Source organism: Carlito syrichta, unplaced genomic scaffold (assembly GCF_000164805.1).
Source record: "Carlito syrichta isolate Samal-C Ts95f unplaced genomic scaffold, Tarsius_syrichta-2.0.1 Scaffold307258, whole genome shotgun sequence".
Classification (NCBI taxonomy): domain Eukaryota; kingdom Metazoa; phylum Chordata; class Mammalia; order Primates; family Tarsiidae; genus Carlito; species Carlito syrichta.
Window position 1 is genome coordinate 548,255 of NW_007251354.1, and position 18,388 is coordinate 566,642.

General features: G+C 40.8%; 2 protein-coding genes across 2 annotated transcripts in view; one reads left to right on the top strand and one right to left on the bottom strand.

Moving 5' to 3' along the window:
• Positions 1 to 6,292, bottom strand: part of NUDT13 (nudix hydrolase 13) — a 37,978-nt gene extending 31,686 nt beyond the window's left edge. The window contains exons 1-2 of the mRNA XM_008064288.1: positions 6,133 to 6,292; positions 205 to 306 (exon numbers count right to left, since the gene is read on the bottom strand). Of these exons, the coding sequence (XP_008062479.1) occupies positions 205 to 270 (66 nt within the window). The 5' untranslated portion in view covers positions 271 to 306; positions 6,133 to 6,292. The remainder of the gene's footprint in view (positions 1 to 204; positions 307 to 6,132) is intronic.
• The window catches only part of P4HA1 (prolyl 4-hydroxylase subunit alpha 1), a 137,197-nt gene that overhangs the window by 34,424 nt on the left and 84,385 nt on the right, over positions 1 to 18,388 (top strand). The window lies entirely within an intron of this gene.

Consider the following 18,388-nt stretch of genomic DNA (forward strand, 5'->3'; position numbering starts at 1 on the left):
AGGATATGAACATCTTTAGGGGGTCACTAATCTGCCTACCACAGTGAGCATCCTTATTGAGGTCACATGATGTAGGTTGTCTGGCTACCTTGGTGCAGTCATTTTCCAAAATGCCACAGTGCTAGGATGCTAGTGACTAGAATTGTTTCCAGTTTCAGCTACAGTATAGAATTTCTCATCTTCTACTTTCATGTTCCTACTCACGAGCAAGGAGGAAGTCCCCATCACTTCTATTTCCAAGGTCCATCCTTGTGTCCAATGACACGTCATTCACAGGAAAACCCATCCTCTTACATTGCATTTTTCCTTTGTTAAAGCAAAAAAAGGAGAGAGAGAAAGAGAATAATACAGTATATGTAAGGACCATGTAGCAAAAAACAAACCTGGTGTATTTGAGGAGTGAAAAGACCATTACACCATTGCTTAAAATACTTTAATGGAGCTGGGTGTAGTGGCTCACACCTATAATTCCAGGACTTTGGGAGGTGGAGGCGGAAGGATTGCTTGAGCCCAGGAGCTCGAGATCAGTCCAGGTAACATAGTGAGACCTTGTCTCTACAAAAAAATTTTAAAAATAGCTGGGCATGGTGGTGTGTGCTTATAGTTGCAGCTACTCAGGAGGCTGTGGAGGGAGGATCACTTGAGCCCAGGAGTTCGAGGCTGTGGTGAGCCATGGTCATGCCACCACTGCACTCCAGTCTGGACAACAGAGATGCTAATTTAAAAACCCACAAAATTTCAATACCTTGCCATTGTTTTTGTTACAGTATGTATTTAACAGGCCCCACATGATCCAGCTTTTGCAGACCTCTCTAGCTTCCTCTCATGTAGTAGCTTACTGCACCATAGTCACACTGAATTTCTTTTTTACTCCTCAAATGCACCAGGTTTGTTTTTCGCTACATGGTCCTTACATATACTGTATTATTCTATCTCTTTCTCTCTCTCTCCTTTTTTTTGTTTTTCTGTTTTTTTAGTCGGAGTCACTCTGTCGTCCAGGCTGGAATGCAGTGGGAAACTCATGGCTACCGCAGTCTCTACTTGCTGGGCTCAGGCAATCCTTCCACCTCAGTCTTCCAGATAGTTGGGACTACAGGTGTGTGCTCCCATGCCTGGCTAATTTTCTGATTTATTGTAGAGACAAAGTCTCACCAAGTTGCCCAGGATGGTCTCAAGCTCCTGGGCTCAGGCAGTCCTTTCCCTTTCTTTAGAATGCTCTTATTCACACACTTCATCTGGCTAACCCAGTTCTCAGTTTTATTTGTTTATTTATTTACTTAGTTGAAGTCTCACTCTGTCGCCCAGGCTGGAGTGCAGTGACACACTCACGGCCACTCCAGCGTCGACCCACTTGGCTCCAGCAATCCTTCCGCCTCAGCCTTTCCAAGTAGCCAGAACTACAGGTGCATGCTACCACTCCCAGCTAATTTTCTAGTTATTGTAGAAACGAGGTCTCACCAAGTTGCCCGAGTTGGTCTTGAACTTGCGGGCTCAGGCAATCCACTCACCTCAGCCTCCCAAAGTGCTGGTATTATAGGCTGAGCCACCAAGCCCAGCAGTTTTCAGTTTAAATGTCACTTCTTTAGTGACACTTTTCTTGTGTTATCAATCTAAATTATGTCTCTGCTGTCATTCTTTCTCATAGCACACTGATCTTTTCCTTATTATTTTCACTTGTTGAAATGTACAGTTACATATTTATTAATTTTAATTTTGTATGCTGTAGGTTTCCTTCAAAGGACTCCAAGTTCTATGACAGCAGGGATCATATACCCAGCACTTAGCATAGTCTGACTCGTATGGGCAGGCAAATATTTATTGGATGAATGAATTACTGTTGGCACAATATAGGTTTTGATTCTTTCCAGTAAAGATTATAAACTCCTTAAAAGCAGAGATTGTCTAATTAAAGTTTGATCTTCTGGCTGGGCTCAGTGTCTCAGCCTGTAACCTCAGCACTTTGGGAGGCCTAGGCGAGAAGATTGCCTGAGTCCGTGGATTCAGGACCCACCTGGGCAACTTGGTAAGACCTCTCTACAATAAATCAAAAATTAGCCTGGCGTGGTAGTGCGTGCCTGTAGTTCCGGCTACTCGAAAGGCTGAGGCGGATGGATCACAGGAGCCCAGCAGGTCAAGGCTGCGGTGGCTGGGAGCATGCCACTGCACTTCAGTCTGGGCAACAGAGTGAGATTCCAACTCAAAAAAAAAAAAGTTTGATCTTCCAAGACAATGAGGCAGTATCTTGGACACAGTAGGTAGGTGGTTTCGTAAATATTTATTCCATGAATCTTGGATTACTAATTCAGACTTTACTTTGTCTTCTAATTCACACAGCATAATATATGCTTGATTAAAGTTCACAATTTATTGTTGATAATGTCATATAAATGTTTAGTATTGTCAACTTTGGGAAAATCTCTAATAGGATATTTAATATATGACTGAAAAGAGTTCAGGACATATTAGATTTCATTATTTTTATTTGTTATTTTTTTTAAGAGTTGGAGTCTCACTCTGTTGCCCAGGCTGGAGTGCAGTGGCATGCTCATGGCCACCGCAGCCTCAACCTACTGGGCTCAGATGACCTCAGCCTTGACCTATTGTGCTCAGGTGATCCTTCCACCTCAGTCATCCAAGTAGCTGGAACCACAGGCGTGCACCACCATGTCCAGCTAATTTTTGTATATATCATAGAGACAAGGTCTCACCAAGTTGCCCATGCAGGTCTCAATCCCTGGACTCAGACAATCCTCTCACCTTGGTCTCCCAAAGTGCTGGGATTACAAGCTTGAGCCACCGCGCCTGGTCTAGTTTTCTTTAAACTGATGACACTCTTAGTGTGTCGTAGATGTCTTCATTAAATTCTGAGGGAAAATTTAAGTTAATTTTCTGGCTGGGTATTGATAAATACTAAATCTTTAACATTTTATATATCAAAACTTGGAAGAATTGAGCACAGATTAGCTTCAGGCCTCCTAAATTTCAACTCAGCTTCTCTTCTACCATCCATATAATTTTTGGTGTAGCACACTGAACACATTCAAATAACTATGAGGTCTGGCCCTGTACCTTTGTTTTACAATGCTGGGTGGGTCGGCATAATGGATGATAGAAGTATTCTTGGAAGCCACTGGGGCAGCTGACATTATCTTAACTACACATGGAAGTAACTGTGGGTTACAAAAATACATCCCAGTAAACTCAAACCAAATGTATCTCTAACTCAAGTTAGCTAAATTTGAAAAATGCCTGCTAGCCACTCCAACACTAGACAAGAAAAACATGGTAGAGGGAAGTCACCAAGGACTAAAGATTGCATTTTAAATACTTTCACAAATTTTACAAAAGCATATAACCATGTGACTATATTGCTAGGATCCCTTCCAGGGACTTGAAAAGGGATATTGCAAACGAGGGCCCCTGAAACTGAAGCCTCCTTTGCTTCACAGTAAATCCACCTCAGAGTTTACAGCCATTTCAATAATGGATTAAATTGTCAATTTTCAGAATCAGCTGTGTGTAGAATCCATGGATACGTTGATTACATCTCCATTTGAGGCAAATATTTTCTAACAAGAAGATATCTTTGCCTTTTGCATCAAAGGGCTCCCTGATATTTACTTAGATTAGTGGTTCTCAAACTCTTTAATCTTACTACCACATAACACTCCTAAATAGTACCGAAGACTCCAAAGGCTTTTATGTGGATCATAACCTAATACATTTACTATATTAGAAGGTAAAACAAATATGTAAAATATGTAATTATTAGTTCATTAAAAACAATAATTAATCTGTTACATGTTAACATAAATAACATATTTTTAAATGAAAAAATAACTGCATTGTCTAAAGCAAAAAGAAGTTAGTGAGAAGAGTAGCATTATTTTACATCTCTGCAAATCTAGTCAGTGTCTGGGCTAATAGATGTTTCTCATATCTGCTTCTGCATCCAATCTGTTGCAGTATCACAGGACATGTAGTCTCTGGAAAACTCTATTGTATTGTTATTATTTATTTATTTATTTTGAGTTGGAGTCTCACTGTCACCCAGGCTGGAGTGCAGTGGCATGCTTATGGCCACCGCAGCCTTCGACCTGCTGGTTTCAGGCAATCCTTCCACCTCAGACTTCCAAGTATGTACTGTTATTAGAGTGAAAAAAGCAAATTAAATCTTAGTATAAAAATAATTTTAGGCCAGGTGTAGTGGCTTATGCCTGTAATCCCAGGACTTTGGGAGGCCGAGGTGGGAGGCTTGAGGCCAGGAGTTCAAGATCAGCTAGGGCAATATAGCAAGACCTCATCTCTACAAAAAATAAATATAAATTAGCCTGGTGTTGTGGTGCCAGGCTACTTGGGAGGTTGGGGCAGAAGGATGACTTGCACCTGGGAGTTTGAGGCTGCAGTGAGCCATGATTGTGCCACTGCACTCCAGCCTGGGCAATACAGTGAAACCTGTCTCCAAAAATAATAATAATTTTGACCTCGTGAATGCTTTGTCAACCACTGATTTAGACATCACTATATTTACTTATTAGCAATGTATTCTTTCTCTGACTCTTTCTGTAACTATATAATCAACCTCGCCTCCCAGATAAGAGTCAAATGTTAATTATTACTAAACTTTCTAGCACACCTGGAAAACTTCAGAAACAATTTTTAATGAATAACAAGTCTTAGGAAAGTAACTTTTTCATTTCACGGACAAGGGAGAAACTATCTTGATGTCTTTTCCCTAAGAGTAAGGCTTTCTTGTTTGAGGGATACTGTACAACTAAGGCAAATGTCGACTACGACCAAACACAGCTTTGGGTGCCTTACATAAACTAATGCTACCGCAGAATCTAATATTTACCAAGTCCTTTCTGTGTGTGAGGCATTCCGTGCTTTACAAACATGATCTCGTTTCATTCTCACAATAATCCCACAAGATGGGTAGTACTGTCATTCCTATTTTACAGATGAGTAAACTGAGATACAGAGAGGTTGCTCAAGTCCAGTGTCATACGGGATGGGGCCAGGATATGAATTCAGATAAACTGACTCTGTAGCTCTTAGTCTGTAATCTACTGATAAAGTAGAAGGGTGGGAGGTAAAACAAGGATAACATAAAATGACCTCAGAGATGTGAGAGGGAGGTTAGCAAGGCAAAGCACCTTCAGGGCCAAGACAGCTGAGATACCAAGTCTAAATGCACTGTATTATTTTCCACCCCAGGAAAATCCTGTTTATTTTCTACACTTTCACGTTCCTCTTCTCATTTCTTAAGACAGTTCATTGCTGGTGGCTTCTTCGCCCAGGCCTGACGCTGACCCCGAAATTAAGGAGCTAAACCGAACAGGAGTGGGGGAAACCCGGTGGTAACCACGGTAACGGTAATGGTGGCGGGGCGAGAAGCCCGCGCAGGCGCGTTACCTCCCAGACCCGCTAGCCCTCCCCACGGCGGGCTGCCTGCCCCTGCCCCTCCTCTCGGCCTCGGACCGCACGGGCCGGCCACGGGTGGGCGGGCGGGAGGCGCGGGCTTGCGCGCCTGCGCAGTCGCCGGGGCGCTGGTGTGATCGAGCTCACGTAGCGAGGGGCAGCCGTCGCCTCCTCTGTGGCGCGGCCGTCGCGGCCTAGAGGTTATAAAAGGGCTAACTGGCTCCCTCTGCTGCCCAGTCGCGCCGCCAGCGGGCTGAGGGGAGGGAGAAGGTAGCCGGCCCGAGCGCGGGCGACAGGGGACTGAAGCGCGCGCCGCCCTCTCGTCCCACTTTCCAGGTGAGACGCCTTCTCGACCTTGGACACTGAGGCCCTGGGGCATTTGGGGTCCCTCTCGGACGATTGAGGCGACCCGACGCTCCCCGCTCAGGTGGGGCGCCTTTGGGGCGGGGGTTCCCCAGGTCCCCACAGCCGCCCGGGACCGTCTCCGGAGACTCGACCCCTCGCCCTGCGCGGCGCCACTCGCGGCCGCCCCACGCGGTCCGCCGCCCGGCCTCTCCAGGCTCCGGTTCCCACCTCTGCCCCCCGTGCGCCTCTGGACCTGGGGGCTACGGTAGCCTCGGTCCCCGCCCTGCGGGCCGGGACTTTCTTGAATTTTCCTTCCCGGGGGAGGAATCACCCTGTTGATTTTTTTTTCCCCAACGCGCCTTGTACCTGGTCCTCCCTGCAAGGCTGAGGGGAGCGCGAGGGCGGGCCATGGGCTTGGGGCCGCCACTGTCGCAGATGGTTTGCATGTGGCTGTAGAGAGCGGATTTCAAAGCTTACTGCTGAAGCTGGAGCTTTCCAGGCATTTTTGCCCTGGCGAAAAGTCGGGCCGGGGAGATGGAGCTACCCGGAAAGTTCCGGCAGAACCCATCTGTTGCGCGCCGCGCTGCTGCCTCGGCAGCTAGACATTGCCCCGGGCGCCGAGTTTGGGGCTCGAGCAGAGGAAGTTGGCTGTCAGGTCACCCAGTCGTCGGGGAAGCTAGGCTCCTGCTTCTGCTTTTCCCGTTCTCCCCCATACATTTTTTTTTAAAGGGACCAGAGCTCTTCTCTCTCTCTCTCTCTCTCTCTCTCTCTCTCTCTCTCTCTCTCTCTCTCTCTCTCGCTTTCTGGCTCTGTCTCTCTCGTCTCTCTCTGTCGCTCCCCCCCACCCCCCATTTGCTGCTTTTGGGAGTCCACATCAGTCTAACGAATTCCGAATTTCATGGTTGTGATGAGAATTTTGAGTTAGATTCCAGGACTGGCTCCCAGATGTGTTGTTTCAAGGGAGCGGGAGGATGGGACCATAAGTATGATGAGACTTTCTCCTGAAGAATCGAATCTATTACATAGCAGTTCCGTTTTAGACACTAACATCTTATGCGTTCCGGATAGAGTGGAGGAGACGCATGGACTTTCGCACTGTTTTCTGTAAGAAATTGTTGAAGAAGCAGCTGGATGCTCCTTTAGCAGTTGATCTGAAAGGCTGAAGAGACTGGCCCGTTTCCACTTAACCGTTTCTGGTTTCTCCGAGAGCTGTGGTTCCTGGACTTTCCCTTGGAATGCACTCTGGAGGGATGGAGTAGCCACTACGTGAAGGGGGAGGGGGAGAGACGTGGCAGCAGTGTTCTTTCATCAACTTTTTGCTTTTTTTTTTTTTTTTTAAGGTTCTGAGAAGAAACGTATTTCCTATTTCCCCTTTTAGGCTCCCATGTAGCTTATGAATGAGGCTAGTCTTTCACTAGAATAATCAGATGAAATAGTCTGCATAGCAGGAACATTGGAAGTTAATTTAAAAAGCATTTTGATAGGATTTTTGTTCAAGTTTCTATAGAGAAAATGGATACCTTAAGCAGGAAACATCTAAGAAGCTCAAAGTGAAAACCTTGACTATGTTTTGTCTTGATTTGAAATGTGAATAGGCATTCTATAATTTCTTTAATTTTGGCTCTTAGCCTGTGAGGGTAATTTAAGAATCTTAAACATGAGCTTCAAATTTTACCTTTTTTTTTTCTTGTGGGAAGCAGAGTTGTTATCACTTACCTTTAAAAGTCATGTCAGTTTGGTTTGGGAACATAGTGCCTTAAATCCTGCAAATGAATCTTCGAGTTACGTAGACTAAGAAAAGGACTGTTTTGTCTCTTTTAGATGGATAGTGCTTTTCCATTGATTTCTTGAAGTGAGTTTTATTTTGAAGTATTGAAATCCAGGACTTTGGTAGGAGGAGAATTACATTGGCCATTTTGTGGTAAAACAGATGAAAAATGTGTACTTTTAATTATTATTATTATTATTTTGAGTTGGAGTCTTACACTGTTGCCCAGGCTGGAGTGCAGTGACACACTCACAGCCACTGCAGCCTTGACCTGCTGGGCTCTGGCGATCCTTCTGCCTCAGCCTTCCAAGTAGCTGGAACTACAGGTATGTGCATATGCCGGGCTAATTTTTTGACTTATTGTAGAGATGAGGGCTCACCAAGTTACCTAGGCTGATCTCAAACCCCTAGACTCAGGCAGTCCTCTTGCCTCAGCCTCCCAAAGTACTGGGGTTACAGGCTTGAGCCGCTGCGCCCGACCAAGGTTGAGTATTCTAATTTGATATAACACTATTATTTGGGAAATAGGTAAACTACCAAAAAATCAAGTGAGTGAGACTCCAACTTAAAAAAAAAAGAATACTCAGCCTTACTTTCTTGTTAGACATTTGAGCTGTTTCTCCATTAAAAGTCAAACAAAGAGAAGACTAATTTTCGTGGTTTATTTTATCCACCTGTATAGCTGTAGTAAATGTTACCTAGTTTTCTTTCCATTTGCATTTTTAATTAATTAATTTCTATGTATATATATTTTTAGAGACAGAATCTTATGTTGCCTGGCCTGGAGTGTGATGGCTGTTCACAGATGTGATCATAACTGCAGCCTCGAACTCCTGACCTCAAGCAATTCTCCCACTTCATTTGCTTTTTTTTTCTTTTTTTTTTAAGGAAAAGAAACACATGACAGTTTTTGATTTGGGGGTCTCACCACATTAACCAGGCTGGCATTGAACTCCTGAGCTTAAGCATTCCTTCCTGACTGATAATAAAACTCTTCATCAGTAATTTTTCCCTCTCCTAAAATAATCTTCTAGGTATTAGACTAGGCTCTAAAAAGGTTTGGAAAGTCTTCCTGTATAAGCTACCTGATAACAATTAAAACATTTTGTTATTTATAAAGTGTTGTTTTATATACTACATAATTTGATTCTTAAAATAATTCTGTGAGGTGGTTTTATATCATCCCTATTTTACAAATGAAGAAACAGAGTCTCAGAAAAGTCAAGTAATTTACCCAAGAGCACAGTAAGTGACAGAGCTAGGACTTGAACTCAGGTTGTCTGTTTTCTGATTCACAGTTCATATTACTTCATCCTTGATAATTGGCTAAACTGACTCTGAGATAATACAAAGAAAACTCAATAACATTTTTACCACTGTATTAGAAACATTTTCAACATCCAGAGTTGAAATAAAGTAGGCTTCCTGGTTAGAAGTATTAAATTAACTATTCTGCTCAATTTAATGGACATTTTAAAAGCATTTATAATGTGCCCAGTAGAATGTAGGAGAATCAAAAGATTGATGAGAAATGTTTCATAGGAGAAATAGAACATGAAAATTACATGGTATGCCAGCATGTTAACTAACATTTATTCAATATAAATCTGAGTAAGTGCTGAATGGAAATGCATACTAGATGTTTACATGCTCTGCAACTATGAATTTATTTTTCCCTATTCCCTATACATGTGGCCTTATTTTGTCTGTTTTTACCTCAACTTGAGAACTTTGGATCTGGCATTAGAAAAAGGAGGGAATTGAAGGCTAGAAAGAGAGGAGGTAGACTAAAGAAAAGTGGAATTTTGGTAGACTAACCTCGAGAGGGATAATGTTGAGGTAAAATATTCCTGGGTTTCAGAGCAATAATCCATTTATTAGGAGGAAAGGGGCTGCTAAAGCCAGTTTTGAGTATTCTCTTCTGAACTAATGGGCCTTGGTCTGAATTGATCATGGTCACAGATAAGAGTATATTTAACCTTTTTGTATTAGGATTGGTATTTGAGTAATGCTTTAGGTACATATGGGAATTTGTCCCTCATCTGTGCAGAGTGGGTTAAACAAAGTTTTCTCTAAATGCTTCCATTACAGGAATCAGAGTTACTTTTGAAACTTCAGTAAAACCCAAGAATTAATAGTCAACAACTACCAAGTCATAAGATTAAAAGACATTGAACATTGTATAATGCACCAAACAAAGGAATGATACATACTCTTAAGCATGTCTGCAACAATAACAGGAATGGACTCTATAGGCATCTTTTTAAAGTTTTGAGGGAAGAAGATTCTTTTTTAAGGTTTCTGAGGAGTAAGTTGTAGAAATGGAAACTTGTAAAGTTTTAATCACAAATTTAAGATGTCTATTTTAATCTATTTTCTGTCTGTTTTTCCGAATATATATTTATAAGATTTTCCTCTGGCTGGGCTCGGTGGCTCAGCCTGTAATCCCAGCACTTTGGAAGGCCGAGGCAAGTGGACTGCCTGAGCCCATGGGTTTGAGACCAGCCTGGGCAACTTGGTGAGACCTCATCTCTACAATAAATCAAAAATTAGCTGGGCGTGGTAGCGCACGCCTGTAGTTCCAGCTACTTGGAAGGCTGAGGCGGAAGGATCGCCGGAGCCCAGCAGGTCGAGGCTGTGGTGGCCGGGAGCGGCCACTGCACTCCAATCCGGGCGACAGAGTGAGACCCCAACTCAAAAAAAAAAAAAAAATTCTCCACTTTAATACCTAGCTCTGTTGCCCAAATTATTTGTCAAGCTCTCCAACCATAAATTGTTCTCTGAAATTTTTAAGTATTATTTCAGTTAAGGGAAATGTGTATACAAAGTTTAGATTAGTGTTTGATTCTTTGATTTCAGAGACATGAGAAGAAATTATCCTAGAGGTATTCTCCTTGATTTTTTAAATATTGTGATCATTAAGCACTTTTTGAGCATCTATCATTTTATTTGAGACTCTTTAGTAAATATTGATTAGCTGGTTTCAAGTAGGCTCAGGCCAGGCACAGTGGCTCACGCCTGCAGCCCCAGCACGTTGGAAGGCCAAGGTGAGAGGATTGCTTGAGCCCAGGAGTTTGAGACAAGCCTGGGCAACAGAGCGAGATCTTATCTCTACAAAAAAGCAAAAAAAAAAAAAAAAAAGCCAGGTGTGGTGGCCCATGCCTGTAGTCTCAGCTACTCCAGAGGCTGAGGTGGAAGTATTGCCCGAGCCCAGGAGATCAAGGCTGCAGTGAGCCTTGGTCATGCCACTGCACTCCAGCCTGGGCAACAGAGTGAGACCTCGACTCAAAAAAAAAATTAGGTTCAAGACTTCTCTTACAACTCTAACCTTATATCAACTGGATTTGGATTACTAATTCCTCCAAAAGAATGATCAAGAAATAGTTTATTTTACTGTTTCTAGAACTTGTTGAAATTAGGATCTCAAAGTGTGACCTTTGTTCTTGCCCTGCGTTCCTGACACTCTCTTCCCTTTCTTTAACCCAGGCAAGATTTTATTCATATTTAACTTGTATGAAGACGTTCTCAAGTTTACATGATTTCAGAATTTATAGTCATTTCTTTTAACCTCAAGATATTTTGAGAATAGAACTCAATTTACTCTGCTTGAATTTAAAAAAAAATGTTATATTTGAAAACTGTGACCAGTGATCATAGCTACTAAGTAAAGTGATAGTGATAAATAAAACACTAATCTATGACATAAAGGTGATTACTAATACATTGAAGAAATGGATATATTTTAACAACTTTGTGTATACTTCACACATAATAAATCACAAATATTTGCAGTGTATACTTTGATAAGTTTGACAGAAATGTCAGTACAGTCAAGATAGGGAACAGATCCCTCTCCCTCAAGAGTACCCTCCCTCCTGCTCCTCAGCTGCCCGCCCTTCATCCCCAGGAAACCATGAATCTCTTTCTGTCACTTATGATTAGTTTGTTTTTTCTAGAGTTTTATAAAAAATTGAATTATATACTATATACTTTGGAGGTGCAGGGAATCTGTCTTCTTTTTTTTGAGTTGGAGTCTCACTCTGTCGCCCAGACTGGAGTGCAGTGGCTGCTCCCGGCCACCGCAGCCTCGACCTCCTGGGCTCCGGCGATCCTTCTGCCTCAGCCTTCCAAGTAGCCAGAATTACAGGCGCTACCACGCCCGGCTAATTTTTTGTTTTATTGTAGAGATGAGGTCTTGCCTGCCCAGGCGGGTCTCGAACCCGCGGGCTCAGGCAATCCACTTACCTCAGCCTCCCAAAGGTGCGGGATTACAGGCTGAGCCACTGAGCCCGACTGAAATCTGTCTTCTTACATTCACTAATTATTTTGAGATTCATCCATATTGTCATGTGCTCATACTTTTTTGCTGAATAGTATTACATTGTATGAATATACCATAATTTTAAAAATTCTTTTACCAATTGATGGATGGTTGAATTGTCTCTAGCTTTTGACTACTGTAAATAAAGCTTCTATGGGCATTCATGTGCAAGTTTTTTGGAGAGACATTATACTTTTTTTTCTCTTGTGTAAATGTCCCAGAGTAGAATAGCTAGATCATATGTGATAGGGAAATATTTTTTTTCTAGTTGTTGGCTTGTTTTCATTCTTTTAATGGTATGTTTTGAAGAGCAGTCTTTATTCACATACAGCATCTTTGTAGAAAATACAAAAGACTAAAGACTTCATGAAAGTTACAGTGAATAAGTGAATTCAGGATAGAAAGTCAATATGTAACGATCAATTGTATTTCTATATAATAGGAATGAACAATTGGGAATTAAAATGAAAAAATATCATCCTAGTAGCACCAAAAACATTAAATACTTGATTATTAATTTTAAAAAATATGTGCAAGATTTGTGTGCTGAAAATTATAAAACACTGATTATGCCAGGTTCATGAATTGGAAGATTCAGTATTAAGATATCTGTTCTCAGACTGATCTATAGATTCATTGTAATTCCAGTTCAAATCCCAGCAGGATATCTTACAGAAACTGATGAGCTAATTTAAAAATTATATGGAAAAGCAAAGGAACTAGAAAAACTAAAGCAATTTTGAAAAAGAACAAAGTTGGAAGATTCATACTACTCTATTTCAACTTATTTTAAAGCTACAATAGTTAAGACATGGTGTTGGAGAAAAGATAGACAAACTGATCATTGGAACAAAATAGAGAATCCAGAAACACAAAAATTGTCGATTCATTTTTGACAAAGTATAAAGGTAATTCAATAGAGAGAGGCTAGTCTGGAATAGTTGGATATTCACATGCAAAGAAGAAAAGAAGGAATCTTTGTTTTATTTGGGTACACTGGGCAGTCCCTTCCTCAGGAGTTTATATGAATGTTGGGACAAATGACACAAAGGCACCAGTGGACATGAATAAAGTTTACTCATACAGTGAACAGCAAAAGGATTCTTCAGGGATAAGGGCTCACATTTAGTCCAGAATGAAGCAAGTAAGAGACAAGGGGTGGGGGTGGCTTTGGTTTTTATTGTGACTGGAAGGTAGAACTTGGTGATGGTTCTCATGTGTGGGGTTTACGTGGTTTGAACTTTTATACCAACCCCAAGGGAGAGAGTGGCTGGGCTTTTTACAGACTTACCCAGATGTGGGACAAAAGGGGGAGAGGTATGGTACCTGAAAGCATTCAGCACTCTCAAACATCAAAATATAATATTTTTTTTGAGTTGGTAGTCTCTGTCCCCGAGTCTGGAGTGCAGTAGCACATTCATGGCTCGCTGCAGCCTTGACCTCCTGGACTCAGGCGATTCTTAAGTCTCAGTCTGCTGAGTAGCTGGGAGTATAGAAGTGTGTTCTCATGCCTGGCTAATTTTTTGATTCGTTGTAGAGACAAGGTCTTGCTATGTTGCCAGGCAGATCTCGAACTCCTAGGCTCAAGCAGTCCTCTCACCTTGGCTTCCCAAAGTGCTGAGATTACAGGTGTGAGCCACCATGCCTGGCCCCATTTTATGTTTTAATGTTGTCATTAATTCCTCTTCCACTTTGTTGACCTATATGATACAATTCAGTTCCTAATTTTTTTTTTAGCTTTATTTATAAACTTTAGGCATTCAAAGAGTAACTACCATTTCTTTCTCAGTTTCATTTCCAGGAAAGAACTTTGAATAGCCTCTTGGTTAGGGAGAAGTATCATGCTGTATGTAACATGACGGCTGGAAGTATGAGGATGAATTAAAGGTAGAATAGGGTGGCAGAGAAAGGCAAAAGGGGACAGTTTTCAGAAGAAAGAGAAGAGGGATGGTGAAGGCGCTATAGGCAAAAAGAGAGGTGTGTGTTTTTGGAATGATCTTGAGGTTCTTTGTGACAGGGAAGACTTGCTTTGGAAGCACCAAAAGATGCCTGTGTAGCACTTTCAGTTAAGGGCAACATCTTGATTTAGAGCTGATTTCTAATATAAATCTTGAAATGTTATTCAATTGGAATTATGCCAACAGTTAGGGTCACTGATCAAGTCCAAAAAGTATGAAAAGGAAGCCAGCATGATTTTTGAAGTGTTTTTTGTTTGTTTGTTTTTGAGTCAGAGACCTACTATGTTGCCCAGGCTAGAGTGCAGTGGCACAGTCACGGCTACCACAGCCTCAACCTGCTGGGCTCAGGCAATCCTTCACCTCAACCTTCTAAGTACCTGAAACTGCAGGCTCATGCCACCATGCTTGGCTAATTTTTTTATTTATTGTGGAGATGAGGTCTCACTAAATTATGCAGGCTGGTCTCAAATGTTTCCCTGGTCTCAGGCAATCCTCTTGCCTCTGGCTCCCCGAATTGCTGGAATTACAGGTGTAAGCCACCGTGCCTGGCTGATTTCTGAGTTTTTGATAGAAAAGTTGTCATGGTAAATAAGCACTTGTTCATCAGATTATAAGTACTAGACACCTGGTTCAGTCTCTTTGAGAGCAGAAGTATGACTGGAATTCAAGGAGTTAAGTTTTAAAACAAATGGCAATTTGTAGAGGGAATGAGAACAGAAATATAACTAGTTCTTTTAGTAATCACTCTTATTTGTCTTGGAAGATACATCCTACTTAGATGAAAAGACATGCCAAGTCTTGATATATAGCACATTGTAATAGCTCAAATTAAGAACCTGAGTTTGTGTTGACCATGGAAACTGTCAGAGAGATTAAAGTCTGAACACAGATCCAGGAGAACCAACAGTTGAATAAGGGATCTGTATGAAGAAAAATAAACTTAAAGCTGGAGTCCTCTAAAAGAAGGTTTGGAACAAGTGTGCAAGGTGTGGACAGACTGTTAAAAGGATCTGGAAAGTTTTTAGTGTCTGAGAAAGCTCAGGTTAGACTATTAGGCATTCTTGGCTGGTCCGAGTACAGTGGTGTTTACAACTAATTAATTACAACCAGTTACAGTATGGTTTTTTTTATCCCTTTGCTTTTTCTCCACTCCCACTGCTTCACTTGACTAGACTTAAAAAAAAAAAAAAATTTCTTATCAAGAATTCTTTAGTCTGCCTTATTAATTTTTGAATGATTTGTCTGGGAAAGACAAGCATTTTTAAGTGTTACAAATTTTTCTTAGAAGAAAAATGTTAAACTGAAAGACTAATAGAATTATTTGCCAGATGTTCTGTCCTACTAATTTACTGAATAACTTGTGCTTAAAATTTAGCAACTCCTGATGACTCATTGTTGTAGATACAGACAATGGGGCTATGTCCTGATAAACCAATCATGAGATGAAACTATTCTAAGTTGAAAATGCATTCAATACACCTAACCTACTGAATATCATAGCTTAGCTTAGCCTACCTTAAAAAAGCTCAGAATAGGACGCTTACATTGGCCTACAGTTGGGAAAAATCTAACACAATACAGTGTTGAGTAGCTCATGTAACTTATTGAATAGCATACTAAAAGTGAACAAAATGGTTGTGGGAGTACTTGAAGTACAGTTTTTACTGAATGCACATCGCTTTCACACTATCATAAAGTTAAAAAATCATAAGTTGAACCTTCATAAGTTGGGGACTGCCTGTATTTACAGTGTAGTAGAACTGTGTCAAAACCTGTTCCCAGGTTTGATTGACCTATTGAGTGTATGGGACTAGACTTTTCTGGACAATGGCTGTGGGAAAGTTTTGTTTTTAAATAAATGGTACACTTTGCATTTTATTTTTATTAAGGCCTACTTGAGAATATGTTTTTCTGGTAAGATTTCTTTCATCCTTTTTTTTCTTATGGTTTTAAAACTATAATATGCATATCACTGAGCCCAGGAGAACGAGGCTGACATGAGCCATGATTGTTGGGATCATACCACTGCACTCTAGCCTGTGTGACGAAGTGAGACCCTGGTTCAAAATATATATATATGCTATATATACACATGCATATCAAATGTGTAATATATAAATTTGTTACAAAAAATTATGTAATAAACACTCATGGACCTACCATCCAACCAAGAACCAAAATACTATCAATAACTTACCCATACTGTTAAACAGAGTTACATTTTATTCCAGTATAAGTTTACCTTTGGATATTTGACTTCTTCTTTTTTCCTCCCCTTTCTCTCTTTTTTAAATTAAGGCAAGTCTTCTCAGGGATGCTCTCTGAGATTTGTCTTTCTTTTAAAGATGATTGTATCCACTTTGACCCATTTAAAGTCCCTTTCAAGCTGATTTGAAGTTTAGAACAGAAGACATTTATATCTTTCTCTTTTTGATAAAACTGTAATGTCTTTGGGATGCTTGACTCTTAGATGCTCTATAAAGATTTGCTTTCCAAGCTGTTTTCTGAATGAAGGTGGAAATAAGTGGAAGTGAGACAGCATAAATAAGGAAACCATTGTTTTAAAAACCTGTGATTGATAAAGATATGATTGCCTATTAACTTTTCACTTAAGGTTTCTGGATGAATGTGGATAAATGAGACATAGTATTAAAACAATTCCCTAGAATAATGAGACATTCAGTTATATTTTTACATTAGATAAGTTGAAGTTAAATTTTTTTTTTTTTTTTTTTTGAATTGGAGTCTCACTCAGTCGCCCAGACTGGAGTGCAGTGGCCGCTCCCGGCCACCACAGCCTCAACCTGCTGGGCTCTGGCGATCCTTCCGCCTCAGTCTTCCAAGTAGCTGGAACTACAGGTGCGTGCTACCACACCTGGCTAATTTTTTTGGTTTATTGTAGAGATGAGGTCTTGCCAAGTTTCCCTGGCGGGTCTCGAACCCTCGGGCTCAGGCAATTCACTCACCTCGGCCTCCCAAAGCGCGGGATTACAGGCTGAGCCACCAAACCCGGCCATTAAATGTATTTTAAAGGCAGATGTGATTTCAAGGGGGGTTGTTTGTATCCAGTGGTTCTTAAAGTGTGATCCCCACACCAGCAGTATCAGAATCACCTGGAATCTTGTGCAAATTATCGAGACTACTTAGACTGTTAAGTGATTCTGATGTAACTGAAGTTTGAAAACCACTGCTACGCAGTTTTTGTTGACATGGTCGTTTGGAGTAATGCTGCATGTGTCTGAACTTTCAGGCTCCCTTACTTGACTAGGAAGAAATCATTGGGGTAGCCATAGATTCAAGCAATAGTTGCAAAGAACAAGGCCTTGGAGTTGGAACTGCCAGTCTCTTGTACGACTTTGCCCTGTTTATAGATCCTAGATAAGTGGAAAAGATGGTCACAAGACAGCTCCAAATGCACATCCCTTGAGCTTAGCAACTCTAGAAAGAGCTGCTTTCTACCATTCACATGCCCATCCCTCAGCCATTATGTTCATGGGGATGAGGGTCAAGGACTAGCTCAGCCTGGGCCACATCTGTGGGAAGAAAGAGAATGGGGAAGTATGCTGTTCTGGCAGTGTAGTTCACTACTAGATATTGGGTTTCTTTCACAAAGGCTTAAGTATCTTTGAAGGAGAGAAACAGAAATCTGGAGGCTTGTAGAGTTAGAAAAGGAACATGCTCAAAAGCTTTTAGTATTTGTTAGCTACTTTTTTTTTTGTTAGAGAGTACTTCTTTTTTTTTAAAACTTTAACATGTTTTATTTTGAAGATGTAGGGTACAATTCAGGGTTAGGTATACAAATGTTCATTATTTTAGGTGCCCTTGTTGATGAGGTGTACCCCTTTCCCTTCCCCCAATAGTTACCCCCGGAGTAACTGCTTCTTAAAAGGTTTAAGATACCTTAATATGAGAGTTGATGTTTTAGGTTATTTTTTATGAAGTTACTTTTTTTGTCACTATAAGAATAAATATACTATGGGACATTGGGAAAAACATATTTTAAAAAATCACCTAATGTTCTATTATCCAGGGACAACTGTGTTTTGATGAATTTCCTCTGCACATTTTCTTGCATGGTTATGACCATATTATCATGTTAATTTTGGGGAGTTTAGATCAGTATTACTTTATAACTGTCAGCGTAGTAAAGACTTAATCTCATTTGATATAGGTTCCACCAGGATTGTATGATATTAATTTTTAAATCTTGTTTTTTTTTCTTTTTTTTTAAATCAATATTTTTAATTTTAATATTGTGGGGTACAGTTAAGGGTTAGGTATACAAATATGCTTTGTTCAGGCACCCTTGTTGATAAGGGGTATCTCCCCGTCCCCAGACAGATATTGACTACCGTCAATCCCACCTCCCTTCCCCCCCATAGTTTCCCACCATTGTCAATCCTTTTCTTATAGTATTATGGTAGATGTTCAAGGTCTGCTATATGAGTGAGAACATGTGATACTTAGATCTTTGTTTCTATGAGAGATCACTCAGTATTATAGACTCTAGTTCCATCCAGGTTGCTGTGAAATTCATGAATTTGTTCTTTTTTATGGCTGCGTAGTATTCCATCG